General features: G+C 38.5%; 2 protein-coding genes across 3 annotated transcripts in view; both read right to left on the reverse strand.

Annotated features, from left to right (window-relative positions):
- The window catches only part of LOC122081408 (DExH-box ATP-dependent RNA helicase DExH3-like), a 34217-nt gene extending 19003 nt beyond the window's left edge, over positions 1 to 15214 (reverse strand). Inside the window, exons 1-4 of one of the 2 annotated variants that reach the window (XM_042648528.1) lie at positions 14506 to 15214; positions 8200 to 8354; positions 8017 to 8104; positions 7470 to 7715 (exon numbers count right to left, since the gene is read on the reverse strand). In XM_042648528.1, coding sequence (XP_042504462.1) covers positions 7470 to 7715; positions 8017 to 8104; positions 8200 to 8354; positions 14506 to 14910 — 894 coding nt within the window. In that variant the 5' untranslated portion in view covers positions 14911 to 15214. Of the gene's footprint in view, positions 1 to 7469; positions 7716 to 8016; positions 8105 to 8199; positions 8355 to 14505 lie in introns of those variants that run through there. The other variant, XM_042648529.1, reaches the window with a different exon arrangement.
- Positions 15215 to 18024: 2810 nt separating this feature from the next.
- Positions 18025 to 18625, reverse strand: LOC122081591. Its single transcript, XM_042648767.1, has 2 exons — positions 18296 to 18625; positions 18025 to 18099 (listed from the first exon to the last, which is right to left on the reverse strand). Exons 1-2 carry the CDS (start codon positions 18623 to 18625, stop codon positions 18025 to 18027), a joined length of 405 nt encoding a protein of 134 aa, XP_042504701.1.
- Positions 18626 to 19556: the final 931 nt, after the last annotated feature.

Below are 19556 nucleotides of genomic sequence, written 5' to 3' on the forward strand. Positions count from 1 at the left end.
CAAATAAGGAAAAAAAAAAAAAGAAGGGCGTACCTAGTGTACAAGGCTCCCACATGTGCGAGGTTTGGGGGCCAAGAACAACACAACCTTACCCCGAGAATGTCGAGAGACTGTTTCAACCGCTTGACCACCAGATTGCAACATTCGTACCTTACCGTTGGACCAAGCGCCGCCCTTACAAATAGGAGAAGAAAAACCATGGGCCAATGCTGATCCTTAATGTAGTCCAGCTGTAACCGAAAATTCACTTATTTGTCATCCCCATAGCTCTAACCCTATCATACATACATTTAGTTACATCAATATCTCTACTTGAGACTGCTTGAGTAAAGATCTATTTTCAATGATGGAAGGGTCATAGCACGAGTTGGTGTTTCTTGAGGTAATCAGAATAGTTTCGGTGGTCGTATGTAGTTTTCAAGCAATTTTGGTTTGAGGTCATTTCATTTGACTGTTTTGAGGGGTGCCTGAGTCAATGAACCTGCATATGACCACTCAGAGGTCATATATCTATATATAACCCATAGTTCCCTAGACTACAAAGAAGGGGCAATATATATATATATATAAAAGCTTTCCCACACTACCAGATTGCAATTTTTCTCTCCTACAGTCCTACTATGGGAATATGTGGGCCCCATGTGAATGATACCTTTTTCAAGAGAGCCACTGGAGCGGCGTGCAAATTCCTTACCACAATGACAGCATAGGAAATCCTCTCACTATATATATATATATATATATGTGTGTGTAAAGTTTTCAGTGATTAGTTACTTCTTCTAATTCCTCTTTCTACTGGATAGTTTTGCCAAATAAGTAATTTTAATTAGGGTTGGGCTGATAAGTGATGCAATTTGATTCTAATGAGAAAGAGGAATACATGTGACGCAATTGCATTAGATATTAATTACGTATGGAGGTCAATGCACAAGCTTGGGAAGCCCATAAGGTGTTGGTGACAGTCCAATGGGCTGAATTAACCTTTGGGTAATTATATTATAGGTTGGGCCCTTTGGGGTGGGGGTGGGGGTGGGGGTGGGGTAATGGACCTACTTTATAAGCCCATAAAGTGGGGATAAAGTTAAGACACAGGAGTAGTAGTTAAGGCTCTGTATGGCAACATTTCTGTTCCAAACTAGTATTTCCGAGTCAGAATAGTGCTTATTTTAATTTGGAATACTTCTGTACAAAAAGAAAATGTTATATAGTAAAACTGCAGAAAAAAAGTATTTTGGCCACTAAAAAAGAACAGAAACCCGTATGGAACATAGTTGTCAAGGTGCGGCCTTGGCATCTAGATGGTTTGCCTAGGGCCTAGGCGACTATCGCCTTATTGCACTACATGCTAACCCCCCATCCCAGAACAAAAATTGGATTTTTTGTTGTAGGGGCAATTTTCAACATTCAAATGTTTGGATTTTTCTCAATTCTGAAATTTTTTTATAAATCTTATCATGGTAAAACATTGCTAAAAATCAAAAGTCCGGTAAGTAATCTTTTTTTTTTTTCTTTTTTTCTTTTTTTTTTATGTTCATAAAATTACTTTGATTCAGGTGATTTTAACAGCATTTGCGCACTTCAAAATAAGTTTGACCAAAATACAACTTTGTCATTATAACTCAGATTTAAGTAATCTTAGACTTTTGGAAAACTGGTTCTATGTCATACCTAATACATAAAATCTCATGCAAAAATAAAATATTTGACCAGTCAAACTTATTATAGAACAAGAGCATTTCTCTAAATGTTGATTTTTTACGATTTGATGTGGCTTAATGTTGATTTTTGATGACTTGAGGTGGCTTAATGTTGATTTTTTTATGATACAAGGTATATGTAATACTAAATAATATTAGAAAAGAAGAAAAATAAAAATAACATTTGGTCACCTCGTCTGCCTTAAGGCGGGTGACTTGTTGCCTAAGCGCTTAGTCAGCCCTCCAACACCTTGGTTCGCCTTGGCACCATGACAACTATGGTATGGAATGCAAATTAATAGAAGTGGTGATGGTGGCACTGATGATGGGGGTGAGGAGGAGAAAGAGGTTCGCCTTGGCACCATGACAACTATGGTATGGAATGCAAATTATATGTTTAGTCATTTTTGTTGCCAAATTTTGTTTGTTTTTTAAAAACTACTTTCAATCTATTTCTCAAAATTCCAAAAAATATGTTTTTTTACCTAGTTCATTCCAAGAAAAACAGATCGGACGTCAATACATCACAAACAGGTTTTGTTACACACACACATACAAAAATACAAGTTTTTTTATTTATTTATTTATTTTAAACATTGCCATACACACCCAATGTTCGAGTTAGATACGAATACTTAATAGCTAGATAGAATTCTATTTTGAATTTGTTTCCTTTACTGAGTTTGTAAGTGTGATTAGGATTCCTATATAAGTCAAATTAGGAATTCTAGGTCTTCATATATGTAATACACTCCCACGTCAATTAGAAATGATTTGTGTAAAAAATATGAGTTTTTAAAAGAGTTTTAGTGTTATTGAATAGTGTATATGGAATTGCTATCTCATACCTGATTTCGTTCGTTCTCTTCTATTCTCTTCTTCTCTCTTCTTCCTTCCAAGCAAATTGATCTCATCTCTTTTCCCTCCTTTCCCATTGATCTAATTTCTTTGCTTAACAACGCAGATGCTTCCATTATCTCAAATCTGTGATCAAATTCGATCACTGGGCCTGCTTGCATCTAAGATCCATAATTTGGATTTTCATATTGCATTAATGGATAGTAGATACCTATGTTTTTAAGACAAGAGTTTGTTTGCCCAACAGAAAAATTGCAATTTTACTCATAGATGGCAGGTAGAGTAACAATTTCATCCCATGGTCTATGGTGCAGATGTTATCAAAGACCAACAAGATTTCTATCATTGAGTCTGAAGACGATGATTTCGTCGAATTTTCAATTTCCTAATATTGTGATGGTGCTTATTGTGAGCTTTGTGAATCTTTCAAACACATCATTAAAGTTGGTCAGCAATGGTTAGAAGAGCGAAAAGGCATAGTTGATCGCAATAGGAATTTATACATCCCAAAGCCTAGCCATCTAAGATAGATGTTCATTTTGAAGGTATTGGATAACAAAGCCTGCTCAAAGCCAAAAGTGATGGAACCAACAACGCAGCCACAGGAAGAGCCAAAAGGATCAACACAATAGGAAGACCACTCTAATGTGGGACAAGAAGTAACAGTAAAGGGCGACAAGAGATTAATACGGGGAAGCAACAACAGACTCTATTGCAGTGATGGATGTTCTACATATTGAGTTTGCTATTCTCGCATATTTCAAGATGAGGGTGCACCATAGTTATTAAGGCATCGCCAAGGCGCTAGTAAGGTGACGCCTAGGCGCTGAGGCAGCTCAAAGGGTCTAAGGCAGTAGGGCGCCTTAGAGACAACACATAAGGCGGCGCCTTATATGCCTTATGATGCCTTTTACCCAAGGCGGTCGCCTTATGTGCATTTTAGAATTTATAATTTTTTAAAACTAATTTCGATAGATTCCAAATATCAATTTGTGATTGGCAGGTGTATGACCTTAAACTAATTTAAACTAGTCTGTTTTTTTTCTTCTTCTTCTATTCTTCATTCTTCTTCAACCTAAGGTGATAGCTCTATACCTGTCTCTTTTTTTTCTCTTCTTTCTTCTCCCTTCTTTCTTCTTCATTTTCTTCTGTCATTCTTGTGGTTCTGTTTTTAATTCAATCTGCTGTTTTGGTTTGATTCTTAATATTAGTGAAGAGTGAAGACCTAAGGCTAGTGTTAAGAGCCAATTACTGCATAAATGTGAGGCTATTGATTTAAAGAAAATATTGTTTTCTGTATAAATATGAGGCTACTGATTTTTATTTTTATTTTGAAAATATATTATTGTCTACCATGTTCTTTGGAAAACCAGATTGGATGAATATGCTTATAACCTTATATGCAGCTCCTTATTACTGCCTAGTGCCTTCCATTTATTTGGAAAACCAAATTGGCTTATGTATTATTGCATTGGTATGAAGTATGAATCTGTAATCTTTATTTAGCATATTACTATATTAGTAGGATTCAACTAGGATTTGAGTCAAATAGAATGGTTGTATAAAAAAAAACACATGAACGCTTTATTCAACAAGGCAACGCCTTATGCCCGTCCTATTGCCAAAGCACCCCGAAAGACCCTCAAACGCCTCAGTCACCTCACCGCCTAAATTACCTTGTGCACCATCAATGCTTTATTATTTGAACCTAATTTGTGAAAGTGGTGTGGAGCATGAGACACTCTTCCCAATGTCTTGCTACAAATCTCAAGGGTGAGTTTTTCTCAACACCAGAGCAATTGATGGAGTTGCATTAGACATTAGTCCCATATGGAGGCCTATTGTGCAAGCTTGGGAAGCCCATAAGGTGATTGTGGTAGTCCAACAGGCTGAAATCGACCTTTGAGTAGTTATATTATAGGTTGGACCTTTAATTTTTTTAGGTTTGATTTTAATGACCTAATTTATAAGCCCATAAAGTGGGGATAGAATAAGTACAAGGGATTAGTAGCAAGTATTAGAGTTAGACTAGAATACTTAATAGCTAGACAAAGTTCTGTTTTGAGTTTGTTTACTTTATTGAATGTGTGAGTATGAATAAGAGCCCTTTTGTGAGTTAAATTAGGAATTATTGACAGTCTTTATACATAATACACCCTCCGTCAATTAGAGATGATTTGGATAAAGAATATGAAATATTTGAAGAGTTTTGGTGTTTTTGAGAAATGCATACGGGAATCGTTACCCTGTTACCCATACCCGATTTTTTCCCTCCTCTTCTATTCTCTTCTTTTCTCTCATAGTTGTCACAGCGTCTAGGCGCCTTGGTCATGGTGCCTAGGCGATGCCTTGACAACTATGTTCTCTCTCCTTCATCCCAAGCAAATCAATCTAATCACTTTTCCCTACCCTTCCATGGATGATTTTTCCCTTAACAATCACAGTTGCTTCCTTTATCTCATATCTGATCACATACTTGAAAATTGGTCCTACTTGTATCTGAGATCCATATTATGGGTTTTCAGATTACATTAACCAGCCAGATTTTGGACATCTGGATATACCTAGGGACTTTGTGTCCACAATCCCGATCATGATTTTCCTACCCCCATAGGTAAAGGTCCTTCCCCTTGGGCTGGTTGTGGTCAGGAGAGATTTGAAACCTAGGAGATCACGGGCAAATAGAGATAGACAGCTCAAAGAGAGCACCTAATCAGGGAAAGAAAAAAAAAGTACAGCCGATGCCCGAAATACGGTAACCCGGTAGCACATTTCCTTGTTGGGCATGACTGGCATAAGAAGTCCTGTTCGCACTTTGGGCCTATATAAAGCATGTGAGAGTGAGGGAAAAACACCATCCAGCCAGGAATGATGACCAGTTGTTGGGGTCGATTTCCGTTTCCTTCCAAATGAATAGGAAGGGGAGAATGAAGGGGAAGGGAAAGATTCCTTCAATATCTTTGATTGCAACTCTTTGAAGCTGAAAAACTATGGCGTGCTGTCACAACCTTAGACATTTCTAAGTAACCGCGCTAGCACTTAGCACTCTCACTAGCACTAAGTCAGCCTTATTATGCTCCTTAAAGGACTTGGGAAAAGTAGTGGACACAAGAGAGTTTGAGTGAAAGAACTTTGTATTGTATTAGAGAGCTTTGAGTATAATGCTCGAGTGCTCAATTGCCTAAATGCTCGGTGGATTGTTGGATTGGTGGATGCCTTTGCCAAATGAGGCAATACCTATTTATAGGCATCCAAGGTTACAAAGAATACCTAGGATTGTTATAAGTATCCTCCATCGAATGGCTAGAAACTTTGTAGTTAAGGAGACTAGAAACTTCCCACCTCCTTAGTGGAGGATTGTAGAATATCTACTATGTACAAGTACTAGAATCTCCTACACTTCTAGTATTTACATATCTCTAGATTTTTCTAGCTTCTAGAGACTTCCTTAGAAATGTCTAGATTCCTCCTTCACAATAGTAGAAAGGTCTAGACTATGGACTTTCCCTACATGTATCTAGACTTCCTACACGTTGGTAAAAAGGTCTAAAACCTTAACATTGCTTAGCCCAATGGCCTAAGTCCATGGGCTGGTGAGCTAGGCCTGTGGGCCTTTGGTGGCAAGCTGTGACAGCGCCGCTAGCATACAGCAGTGCTCATAGATCAGCTTTACTCCACCTAAGTGTTTCCTAGATTAGCACCCTAGCTGATCTACGAACAAAGAAACAATGGCTAGCTATAGAAAATAAGCTTAAGCAGTAGATACCAAAAGAGCGAACTGGGGTAAAAGGGAAGGCAAATGTCATGTATGATGACTTAAAGAAAGAAATTAAGCCTAGTGGAGAGCAAAGAAGGCCTTCTTCCAGGGGACCCAAGCCATTAATAAGATACCACTCTGGAAGAGCAAGAACTCTAACCATGTTTCAGGACCTACGAGCCATAGTTTGGGTTGTGATTTTAAAGGGATGTACAAGGTATCAATCCCTGACATCTGATCTTCGCCGACGTTCCTATGTTAGAGGGGATTCCTGTCAACAAGCAACAGATTGAACACTGATTATAATTATGTGGTCTACAATCAGAAGAGTTTACCCTTCCTTACGCCACATTTCTCTCAAAGGGTTGAAGGGAGAAAGTGCATCGAGCAGTTTGCAAGGGCCAACATGATCCTCTTCCCTAGGGATCTGTTTGATAATGTGGAAGGCATGCCATGTTTTGGGCATCTCTTTCATTTGTATTTCTTAGTACAAAACAGATCACTGCTCGTTTCCATTCAGATTTTACAGGTTTAGATTTGTTACTTTCAAACCTACACAGCTGGAATCGTTCAATTCTTTACATGTAGATCACATACATCTTAGGGAGGAAGGGACCAGAAGAAATTTTATTCTAATAAGTTTTAAGCTGCAGGTTCCAAAAATCAGCAGTAATTCAACCAGATAATTAAGTCTCGTCATCGCAATCATAAGAAACCGATAAGAGGATGAACTGCCAATTACCTCCACACCAGCTAAAACATAAAAGAATAATATTTTATGATTTTGATAACAAAATTTAAAAGAGAGAGAGAGAGAGAGAGAGAGAGAGAGAGAGAGAGAGAGAGTATGGAGGAGAGAGAAAAGCACGAAATACAGATGGCAAAATGTTTTCGATGAAACTGCATGTTTTTGGTCATGCCAAATTTCAAGCACTGGTAACTGCTTAATAATTGACCATACAACTACACATCATCAGTAAGCAATATCCCCCGAGCAAGTGCAGACATGGTTCTAGTGCAATGATAATGAAATCATAGCCCATTAAAATGCCAAGTCTTGATCATAAAGGAAAAGAAATGACAACCCACAAGACGACAGCTCAATAAATAAGAACAGGAAGAATGTTCTCTGTGAAATTTATCAACATAAAATAAACCTTCCAAGCTTGTTGCTGATTACGAAGTTGCAAGCTTCTCCGTCTAAGGATTTTCTCCAAGACGACACTATTGGGTATCTGGGACTCTGGTTGCTCAAAAAACCCTTCATCTGTTGCAATACTGCCACTGCTGCTTGTTCTTGAAAAGGCTGCATTTGGAAAAGTTTTCCTTTTCATGGGCTTTCGATAAAGGTACTCTCTAAGTTGAGCATCCACTCTTCCTTGTAAACCAAAGGATATAGTCACCTGTCAATTCATGATAACACAGGGAAAAGAAATCAATATTTTCACTTATATAATAAAATTTAAAATAAAAAAAAAAAAGCAATGACACATAGACAAGGGAAAATAAAAAATTTGCAAAAAACTTAATTCTGCCTCCTGAGTTGGAAAATATTGAGGGTAATTAATGTAAAGAACTCAAAAATCCACAAATTTCTTTTAGTTGTACTTAAACAGAAACCAGCCATTTCTTTGCCCGAGGATTAATTAACTTTGTACAACAATAGTGGCAGTACATTTGTGTTGCTAAGTTAGAGGCAATTACCTCCCTCTTTGGCCGCTTATCATCTAGGTCAGGTCTGTAGTTTGGCAACGGGACCTTGCTAAAGACAACCACCTTATCATATTGACGGCTGCCAAAGTTTAATTTTTTTTTTTAAATCAGCACACAGTACAATATACACAACATATTAAGAATATTTGGTATCGCCTGACATACGTGACATACCTATATAAACCCATTCTGCTAGCCAATGCCACAAGTTGCTCAAAATCACGTCGGTCCTTCCTCTCCCTTGAAACCACCTCTTGTTCATCTTTGTTGCGAATAAGCATGGTTAACTTCCAGTTCCAGTCATCAATGTTATCAAGTGTAGCAGCACTCTGAAAATTAAATGTGTGTTGGCAGCAGGATTTTTTTTTTTTGGGGGACCATAGTCAAACATGTATTATGAATGAAAACAACAAATTAATTTTTTTTAGTAAAACAACAAATCAATTTAAAGAACAAAAATTGGTTAATAGAACTAACTGAAAGCAATTGGCAAGTTCCAGCAAAAAACCATCAATTTAATGCGAAAATAGCCAATACTGCATGCAATAATTCCTTGTTATTATACATAATGGCATTGTTGGAATTACAGGCACTATATCAGCATCATCATTACTCATTAGGAGGATCTCCAAAATAGTTGTTTTCCTCACTTCTTATCCAGCCACTTTATCGAGGAGAGTCTGATGCGATCCCAGTGTTAAAATGTCCTAATTGGGTTTCGCTATGGGCACACCCAAATGTACATTAGCCAAAAGTAGAGAGAAAATGGCAGTTCCAAGTAAATATAACAAAGGTTACAAATGGGGAGTGGCAAACTTCTAATAAATGAGAATTTTCCAAGGGTTACTTGGTAGGTAAAGCCGTAAAGAAGAGAAGACATAAAAAGCATATTATAGTTTAGGGACGGACTTGAAAGTAAAATAAAACAAAGGATAAGAGTGAAATAGAGATAAAAGGAGAGGTAATTATGGAAAGTGAAATTGAAAGGGGTTAAAATAACTCACAAAGTGATGCAGCACCAGGTCACAAAATACCCTACTGGGTCCATTATGAGCCCACCCGGATACTACACCACTCAAATAATCAAGTGGATGGCAAATATGTAATTAGTGGATGTCAAGCTAACAAAGAAAGGGAACAACATGTGGGTAACAGTGAAGTTGTATAGAAGGGACAAACTAGGAAGAGGGGGAAAAAAATAAGGACACAAGGGATTAATAGATCAGGGAGGGGTATTCCAGGAAAACAATTATGAAGGGATTAGAAGTACAACCATGAGGTTGTCTTCAACCACTTAGCATGAACTTCAAACCACCGGCAGAGAAGGAGTGTAATTCGAAGATGGGATTACCCTCCTGAGATACCCAATCGATGTGGGTTTTCAGGCAGTTAATTGCAACTACCAGCCCTCTCAAGGGTGGCAAAAATCAAGTTGAGAAACCTGCTATAAGAGAGCTTGGTGGATCTGAACCTGGGTCTGACGGTGGTGTTGAAGCAACCTGGTTTGCAGATTTTGATTTATACAGAACATTAAATGGGTCCCTCTTCATTGCCCAGATGATATCAAAGTTGAAGCCTCGGGATACTTCTCTGATCTGTTCCACAATTCCACAATTCCACCCTCCCCTGCCACCCCCATCCCCTCTAGTTTACTCAACAAATTCATTTCCCTCCATCTTCTCCCCTCACTCCAAGCTATCCCTTCAAAGGACGAAATCTATGTTGCGATTCTTTCTCCCAAGGCTAACAAAGGCCCTAGCCCTGATGATTTTAGTATGGGATTCTTCTCCTCTTGCTGGGACCAAGGTTTTAAAACTCGATCTCGCCAGCCATCTCGCTATCCCAAAAAAACGAGATCTTGCGAGATCTCGCCGAAACCTTGTATTTTTTGGGCGGTTGACTCGCTGATAGATCTCGGTAGGCATATGGCCTTTTTAGGCCCTGAAACTGTGTATTTACCCTATTTTAGCCATTCTAAACATAATAGAAACATTAGATTAGCAAGAAAAAAAAACTCAAAATGGTACTTTGACTTCGTACCCTATGTAAGTAGTCTCCGACTCTTTGGACCTTAGGCTAGTATGCTCTATTCCACAATCGACATTCCAAAATCAACACATGACACAACATAATCATAAGAATTTAAAAGACATCATATACAAGAAAAGTAACTCCAAATGTAGATGAGGAGGTAATATTCTCTACTCTTTAAGCTTCAATGAGTGTAGGACTGGAGATCGTCAAGCAAAAGCACCAAAGTCCTTGCTCCTTGGTGTTTTTTCTTCAAAAAAGTAGAAAGAGAGGCGAGATTTGGCGAGATATTGGTGAGATTTAGCAAGATCTGGCAAGATCTGGCGAGATCTCAAAATCTTGCTCAAGATTTGGTCGGTTTTCTGCCTCGCCAGTGGGCCATCTCTCCTTTTGGAAATAACGAGATCTCAGCGAGATCTCGCCGAGTTCTTGAACCATGGCTGGGACATAATCAAGTCAGCCCTCTTTAAATCTATCTGTAGTTTCTTCCTCATTCTCTCAGATCCATGGGATTGATCACACTTTCCTGTGCCTTATTCCAAAGAAAGAGGGAGCCACCTCCATGGTGTATTTTAGGCCAATCTCCCTCTATAATCTCCTTTATAAATTCATAGCCAAAATCCTTGCTAATAGTATCCAGGTTGTAGTTGACTCCCTTGTTAGCCCCGATTAATCTGCCTTCATTACTAGACATAGCATTACAGACAACATCATTCTTTACCAGGAAATCGTTAAAAGGTTCTATAGAAAATACCACTCCCCTGCTGCCCTCCTTTAGATTAACATCCATAAAGCTTTTGACTCCATTAAGTGGGACTAGTTAGAACATAAAGATGGAAAGAGAGTAAGAGAACAAGAGAATGGAAGGTTGGAGAAGGAGAAGACAATGGTAAAATGTGTGTTGTAGAGAAAAAATTCTCTACGACAACTATATTACTTCACTAATAAGATGTAAGGAATTACATACACCTCCCTAGGGAGGTAAAAGGAAAAAAGAAAAATACAATATAAGACAAGAAGATAATATACCAGTTCCTAAAGTACCCTTATTACATAAACTCTAACACTCCCCCTCAAACTGGAGAATAAATGTCATGCATTCCTAGCTTGCATAAAAGGGTACTAAACTGGTGAGTGATGATGTGAAAATGTCTGCCAATTGATCAACAATCTTCCCAAAAAGGTGCAAATGAAGCCATAGTCGATCTTCTCCTTTTCTTATTATGCTGCACTGGATTGTGAGCAATGTTAATAACTCTCTTGTTATCACAGTAGAGCCACATATGTCCTTCGATGTCAAAACCTAACTCCTGGACCAACCATATAAGTTCACAAACTCCATAAGCCATTGCCCTAAATTCTGCCTCTCCACTTTACGTAGCCATAACAGGTTATTTTTTGCTCCTTCGTGTGACCAAATTTCCACCAACAAATGTGCAATTGCCGGATGTAGACCATCTATCTAAGATGGATCCATCCCAAATTGCCATCTATGTAGCCTTCTATCCTCAAGTGGTTATTCCCACTGGTCTCTGGTATTTCCCTGCATCAACAACGGAAGGACCACAATCTTCTCCTAGCCTATGATTTTGCTCAATAAGAGAATTTGCAGATTTGCAACCCAACATCTCTGCCTCTTTCAACAGATCCAACACAAACTTCCTTTGGCATATGTTCATCCCCTTCTTAGACCTTTGACACTTCAATTCCCAAGAAATACTTCTCAAGTATCCAAGATATTTGATTTCAAACTGTTAGGCCAAGTAGGTCTTCAGCCTAGTTGTCTCAGCCATGTCATCTCCAATCACCATAATGTCATCAACATAGATAATTAGTGTTGGAATGGTACCATTACATCACCAAGTGAATAAGGTGGGGTCATCTTGACTCTGAGAAAACTCATTCTTCAAAATAGCCTACCTAACTAACCTCTTGAACCAAACCATTGGGGACTGTTTGAGACGATACAATGCCTTCCTGAGAAGTCACACCTTTCCTTCAGTTGAAAGAAAATTGAAACCACGTGAAGGCTGCATGTACACTTCCTCCTTTTAAGTCACCAATCTCTATTAGCCGCTAAGGATAAAGGAACCCGTATCGAATTATGCTTAGTCACAGGAGGTAGAGAAGTTATGTATAGCAGAGATAAGGATGTTAAGATGAGTGTGCAACAAGACTAGGAAGGATAAAGTAAGGAATGAAAGTATTAGAGCTGATTTTGGAGTTTCCCCGATCAATGACAAACTCCAAGAAAGTTATTTGAGGTTGTATGGCAATGTTCAACAATGGCTAGGGGCACCCCAGTAACGAGTGATCTGATTGCGATTGAAGGAGCTAACAGAGCTAGTGGCAAGCCTAAAATGACCAAGGAGAAGTAGTGAGGAATGACATATATAGTCTAGGTCTTGTGCCAAGTATGAACTTTGATAAAGGCAATTAGAGGGCAAAGATCCATATAGTCGACCCCATTTAGCTAAGATTCTCCTGACTTGTTGGGTTGTGCCTCTTTCCTTTTTACTTTCACATTTGCTATTTTCTTTTGACCTCAAATTTTCCTATTTTGTTTAGCATGGATCCATGTAGCGACCCCATCAAGTTGGGATAAGGCTGAGTTTGTTGTTGTTGATCTAAACAGTTTTATTCTGAAATTAAGACTCAGTTTGGCGTGTCAATTGAAGTTTTTTTATTCTGATAATGTTTCGGAATACACCCAACATGAAAAATCTAACTTCTATTATGATCATGGCATGATACATTAAACTAGTTGCACTTATACTCCCCAACAGAATTGTGTCGCTGAGCAGAAAAACCAGCACTTGCTAGAGGTCTTTCATTCTTTAATGTTTTGTATGCATGTTGCCAAGTATTTGAGGAGTCCTTAATGCTTACTACTTAATAAATATTATGCCATATGTTGTTCTTGCAAACCAATCTCTCTTTTTTGTGGTTTTTTTGCAGATCTTCTTTGTTCGGTTTACCCCCACGGGTGTTTGTTTGTATATGTTATATTCACAACCTTCACACTAGTATTGATAAATTATTCGCGCGCTACCAAGTGTGTGTTTCTTGGATAGGCCCGCACTCATAAAGGTTATAGGTATTATGATCCTATAACGCGTCAACACTTTGTCATTGCTGATGTTACATTTTTTGAAACTACACCATACTTCTCGGCTGAGAGTCGTAAAATGGATGCTGGTATTCCTATTTCTCCACATATTCCTTCACTTATTCCCCTAATATAGGGAAGCAATTACTGATATAGGGAAGCATTTGATGATCAGGGTCTAACATCTAAAGAATTTACAGGTGTAAGCAGAGTATCCTTTGATTTAAACTCATTCTCCATGTTAGATAAATAATATTTTTAATTACAGCAAGCTGAGATGCATAGTGAGATAATATTATAATAATCCTTCAGGAAAGGCAGTGATATTTGTAGACGCCAATAAGAAGAGAAAAATGGAAAGTAATATATAGAGTGCAATTTCAAAATGAAAATAGGGGCAAACATTATTCCTTACCATGATATGCCCAAAAGAAGAATTATCACTATCCAAGATCAATTACATACAGGAATGAAGCGATCGATGAGAATGATGCCATAGAATTAGTGTTGGGGTGGATGAAATTGAGAGAAGCTTCTAGATTTATGAGTGAAAGACACTGGAAAACTAGCTTTAAAACTACAGGGCAAAGTTTAGAAGACAGCCAGTAAACTAGCAAATGCTCTAAGGAGCTGAATCTTGTTCACATAATTAGTGCTGAATATTGAGAAAGATGAGTGTTAATGAATGTAGCAAATCAAACTAGCTTGGCCACGTGCAAGTAAATATGGTGGAAGTTGAATCTGTGCAGAGGACAAGGTGAAGACCAAAAGACCTGGATTAAACTTGTGCGAAGAGACAAAAGCTATGATGATTCAAATGCATTAGATGCTGCCATGACAGTATTTTAAGCAATGAAGGACTCTTAGCTCCTGTAAAGGACAATATATTTTAAAAAAAAAAAATTATGAGTTTGCTGTGGGACTTTACAAGTTCTTCTTTATTACTTTTTTGTTTACAATGTCTCCCCGTAGAACCCAGTAAATATTGGGTTTGGTTTGAGAATATTTCACAGGCCAAGATATGGGTAATAGGATGAAGCCACCATGAATTATTCGCAGGACTAGCTTCCAAAGAAATCTCTGTACAACTTGACATTCTACTCAGTTCGATGCAGAGGGGCCAATTTATAAAGTAGAACGCTAAACTTGCACTAGAAAGGGGAATCAATGATTAAACATAGCAAAGGTACTCTTAATGTTTCTTCATACTCAACGCACAAGAAGTAATAAATACTTACAATTCAAACAAATCTGCACCATCAAATCCCTCCTTTTTTTTTCTTTTTAAAGAACAAGAAAGAAGGTAAGAAAGAAAGAAAAGGGAGGGGGGGGGAGCTCACCACTTGCGACGACGACTCAATTTCCCGGTCACAGTCATCGTCTGAGTAATCATCGTAAGCGTACCGACCATACTGAAAGTTCTGCTGCGGCTGCAAGTAAGGGTAAGAACTGTCCTTGGGGCTATAGACGAGACCCTGTCTGTGCCGCCAATCGAAGTCTGGAGAACGATTGGAGACGTCATAGGAAGCGGAGGAAATGATGACGGACCTCAACCGTGGGGGAGCGTATACAGTGCTGTACGCTTGAGCTCGATCCTTCATAGCTCCGTAGACTGTAGTAGTTTTCAACGTTTTAGGGCTTCGAGGATACGAATAGAACGGTAATTGCAAAGCTTTTGGTCTCAGAGTCATGATCAAGTAAGCGCCATTTCTGAGGTAACCCCGCAAGAAAGCGGAGTTGGGCATATTAGGACTGTCTTCAGGGGATCGGTAGAACGTGTGGTTCCTTCTCTGACATTTTCTTGTTTCATTTTCTTGTTTCACTCGTTCTCGTTTGGATTTCCAGTGGAAATGAGAGGAATTGAAATGAACTGAAGCAGCTCTCCCAGTGGAAGTGGACGTCGTTGTGGTGCCGGTTTCGGTTGCTGTGGAAGTGGAGACTGGAGAAATATATGTTTCTTCCTCCGGCAGTAGCCAGAGATTAGGAATTTAAGAATGTTGCACTGTTGTCACTGGACCGGACTTCCCAAGATCCCAGCCCATCCCAGGCCAAGTTCTCTAAACTCAGCCCAGACCAAGCCCAAGCCCAAGCCCAAGCCCCAGCCCAGACCCAGCCCTGATTGATTGAACTGGGCTGAGACTGATTGACTGTGTCAAGAAAATCTTGACGAAAATAATAATGGGAATACAACTTATCCGGCCAATGACAGAGGGTTACACACATCAAGAGCAGTATCCCTCTTGGATCACAAAATTATTCATCAAAATAGGTAGGCTTTGTTTGGTAGTCATTCAAAAAAATATTTCTGACATTTTTTCGTTATATAGAAACCAAAAAAAAAAAAGGGAATAAAGCGTTTGGTGTCAATTTGGTGTTTTTCGATTTTTTTTAATGAAAAAGTAGGATGGATGAAATGGAGAGGGGGTCTGGAGTGTTTTGTGATCGACGGATTCTTCTAAAGCTTAAGGGAAAATTCTACAAGACTGTCATAAGACCAACTATGATGTATGGTGCAGAATGTTAGGCAGTTAATAAGCATAATGTAGATAAGTTGAATGTGACGGAGATGAGGATGCTGAGATAGATGTGCAGAAAAACCCTAAGGGATAGAATAAGAAATGACCAAGCTATAACCAATTTAAGAATTGTCTCAATTCAAGATAAGTTCAGAGAATGTCGGTTACGATGGTTTGGGCATGTTCAAACGAGGCCTTTGGATGGCCCAATACAAAAGAGTGACCAGATGCATATGGATGGAGCTAAAAGGACTAGGGGTAGGCCAAAAATAACCATTGATGAGTTAGTAAGAAGAGACATGCAAAAGTTAAGTTTTCACCCAAGTATGGTATCGAACAGAGCTACTTGGAATGCTATGATCCGGGTTGTCGATTCGTGAGTGGGATGGCCAAATGTGTGTATGTGTGTGTGTGTGTGTGTGTTTTTTTGCCCTTGGATCCATGTAATCGACCCCATTCAGTTGGGATAAGGCTGAGTTGTGTTATTGTTGTTGAAAAAAACGCTAGAAACACAAAATGATGGAACGACGAAACCTTGCTCCGTCATTTTGGTTTTGTTCCAAACACAAAAAAAGTGAACAACTAGGGTAATCATTCCTGAAAACAACTGAATGACTACCAAACGCAACTGTAGACCTACAAGAGGAGAGTACCCTCACCTCAATAACGATGTAACAAATTATGAAAATCCAGTGATTGGCATAAAATCTTCAACCACTTCCACATTGTCTACACATCTCCCATACTGAAATTGAGTTTATACTGTAGGCATTTCACCATTAAAAAAAAAAAAAAATGTACACTCCAGGCCAGACATGGTTTTTGCAAACTCTTGCTCCACTTATAATAATGTCAATTTTATAGCTGCATATATATTGCCAACTATGGACCATGAGAAAATATGAAGGGGAACAGGATTAGAGCCCTCGTGATCAGAGATTCATTAAGAATGAGATTCCTTGAGAATTAATCAATTATACAAAAGAAAGCCTATCCATGTATGAAGTGGGGGTTAAGGCTAAATACAGTACGACCTTTTCAAGACCACAAAGTTACTGGAGTCTTGTGCACTGATTATACCATTTAAGAATAAGAGAGAGAAAGAGGGAGAGAATTTGAACAAAATGATTTGGGTTTTAAGGGTAAGATGCTTGGAAATGGCTTCTTCCAGGAAGCATTGAGGGGGGAGGGGGTAGCATGGCCACCATTTGGCATTGCCAATGGAACGAAAACAAAGTGAAACCCTCCAATATGGATAATCCATTGAGGCATTAACCTGAATATACCTTTATCCCTAATCACATAATTAACTTTCCCCCCCTCTGACCTTCTGAACTCAGTGTAATGGCAAGGCCTTGGCTGAAAAAGGACACATGAAAGACTCACATGGTTTCCAGTGAGCATTGGAAGAGGAGTGACCCAATTATCTATCAAAAAGAAGAATTGTAAAAAACATAAAAATGAAAGAAAACATATGCGCAACACATGCATGGAGATCAAATACGTATACAATACAATTGCTATAGAGACAAGAACAACGTACCTTAACCCATGGCTATAGTAAAATAATCCCCTGTTGTAACATGAATGCCGTTTTTGGTCTAATCTACCCTCTTTCCTTTTTTACTTTAGGTTTTTTTTCTAGTCACTCACTTAATGGGCCAGTAATAACTATTTATAGGGGTGAGGATAGGGACCAACCCTGCAATGAAATTAGGATTTCTTTCCCATTAAGGAAATAATACCTTAGGTCCACACATGGTAATATATGTATTCATACCATTAAGATGTGCTAATAAAATCCAATATCTCTATAGAGATCACTTACCAATATTAGGTCTTTTCTGCTTACTCCATCTGTAGTCAACACCACTAAACCGGTTTTGGAAACAAATCTTGGACTGTGTTAGCCCACATATTTGGAAATCTTACAAAAAATACATAAGAAAATAGAAAAACCTTTTTTTTTTTTTCTTCTTTATTGGTAATCATTCATAATTTTTTTTTTCTTCCCTTTCATTTCATTTTTACTCTTTTCTTTTCTTCTCTTGGCTACCAAACACAGCCTTAATCCAGGTAATGGATACACCAATTCTCATAATAACCCCACCACCTATTTATGCCTACATGTACCCCCTCATTGGCACAGGGGTGTGCGACCAGCTAGCATTATTTTCTACCAAAAAAAAAAAATGTTCCAATGTGTGATAACCTGGTGGATGTGGGGCTCCTGCAACTATTCCCAGTTTCTAGATATCAAATCAGATCAAAAGTATTAACCAAAAAGTGACTTTTTTTAATTTACGACCGAATCTCTATTTTCCAAGTAACACCATTAAATCATCATTTCAGTAAGTCATCGCAATCATAACGAATACCATGCCAGTGGATCTGGGATTCACAGGTTGAATTCTTTATCTACATCTCAACGAAAATGTTCTGAGTTCACAAGTTAATATACAAAAAATAAGGATATCAAAAGGAAATGGGTAGAGGGGAAACAATGTATTTCTCTTTGGCATTATTGAAATGTTTCTCTAGACAAGAAACACTTAGGGCCCGTTTGATAACGTTACCAGAAACGTGTTTCTGTGTTTTCTTGTTCTCAGAAAGCCTGGATTTTCTTTTTGGTGGCTTCAGAGGTGAGACGATTTTTGGAGCGATCGTCGATGATGAGATAGAGTTCCTCTTCTGGGGAGTGGAGAGGGTGTGATAGAGGGATCTTGTAAGGGTCTGTTCGACCATTTGCAAGGATCTTCTTGAGGGTTAGAATGAGATAGAGGAAGTCATCTTGCTCTAACAACTGGGCTTTCTCCAGCTTTTTCTTCTTTGATTCATTCCATTTCAGAAGCGCATTAACTGCTTTTCCAACGATTCCTGAGCTAACCCTAGATGATGTTGAAGAAGGAGCAGGGAGAGGAACAGGAGAGTCGCTCGAAGCCATGAAAGCCGTAAGAGGTTTTTCAACGGATACGAGAAAGGAAGAAAGGAAGAAAGGAAGAACAAAGAGACTCACCCTCTAAAACCCTTCTTACCCGTTTCTATTTCCAGAAACAAGAATTATCAAACACCTTTCTTACCTGTTTCTGTTTTCAGAAACAACAATTTCTGTTTCTGCCGTTTCTTGAAACAGAAAAGGCAGAAACGTTATCAAACGGACCCTCAGATTTAAGTAATATTAGACTTGTTAGAAAGCTGGTTTTATGTTATAACTAATACAAAAAGTCTCATGTAAAAATAAAATCATTTGACTAGTCAAACTTATTATAGAATAAGAGCATTTCTCTAAATGTTGATTTTTTATAACTTAATATGACTTAATGTTAATTTTTTATATTATAACTTACTAAATAATGTTAGAAAATAGGAAAAATAAAAAATAACACTTGTTCGCCTTAAGGCGGGCGCCTTCTCGCCTAAGCGCATATACAACCCTCCACCGCCTTGGTTCGCCTTGGCGCCATGACAACTATGGTATCAAGCCATATAAGATTGACACTTTGGATTTCCTCACCACCCTCATAACCATATCCAGCATCACCATTAAGTTGGTATGGCTTGTTGCCTTGTTCACCTCCACGTCATCGTCCTCCTCAATAGTTATCGTAACCATTGCATCCAACTTTTATTGCAAAGGACAAAATTTTGCAATATGCCCAAGCTTCTTGACGTAAGGCGAGGTAGGAACTACCCAACCCCAATTAAGATCTCACGAGTTCAAATAGGAAATCAGATTTTGAACAAAATTTCAAATAGGAAATCAGATTTTGAACAAAAGTTCAAATCTGGCTGAAATAGTAGGAGGCCGGCTGTTGGCTGTAGAAGGCTCTGATGGAGCTCAAATTTTTGAGGGAATGCTCCTCTTGTCTTTTTGT

This window comes from Macadamia integrifolia, chromosome 6 (assembly GCF_013358625.1).
Source record: "Macadamia integrifolia cultivar HAES 741 chromosome 6, SCU_Mint_v3, whole genome shotgun sequence".
Taxonomy (NCBI): domain Eukaryota; kingdom Viridiplantae; phylum Streptophyta; class Magnoliopsida; order Proteales; family Proteaceae; genus Macadamia; species Macadamia integrifolia.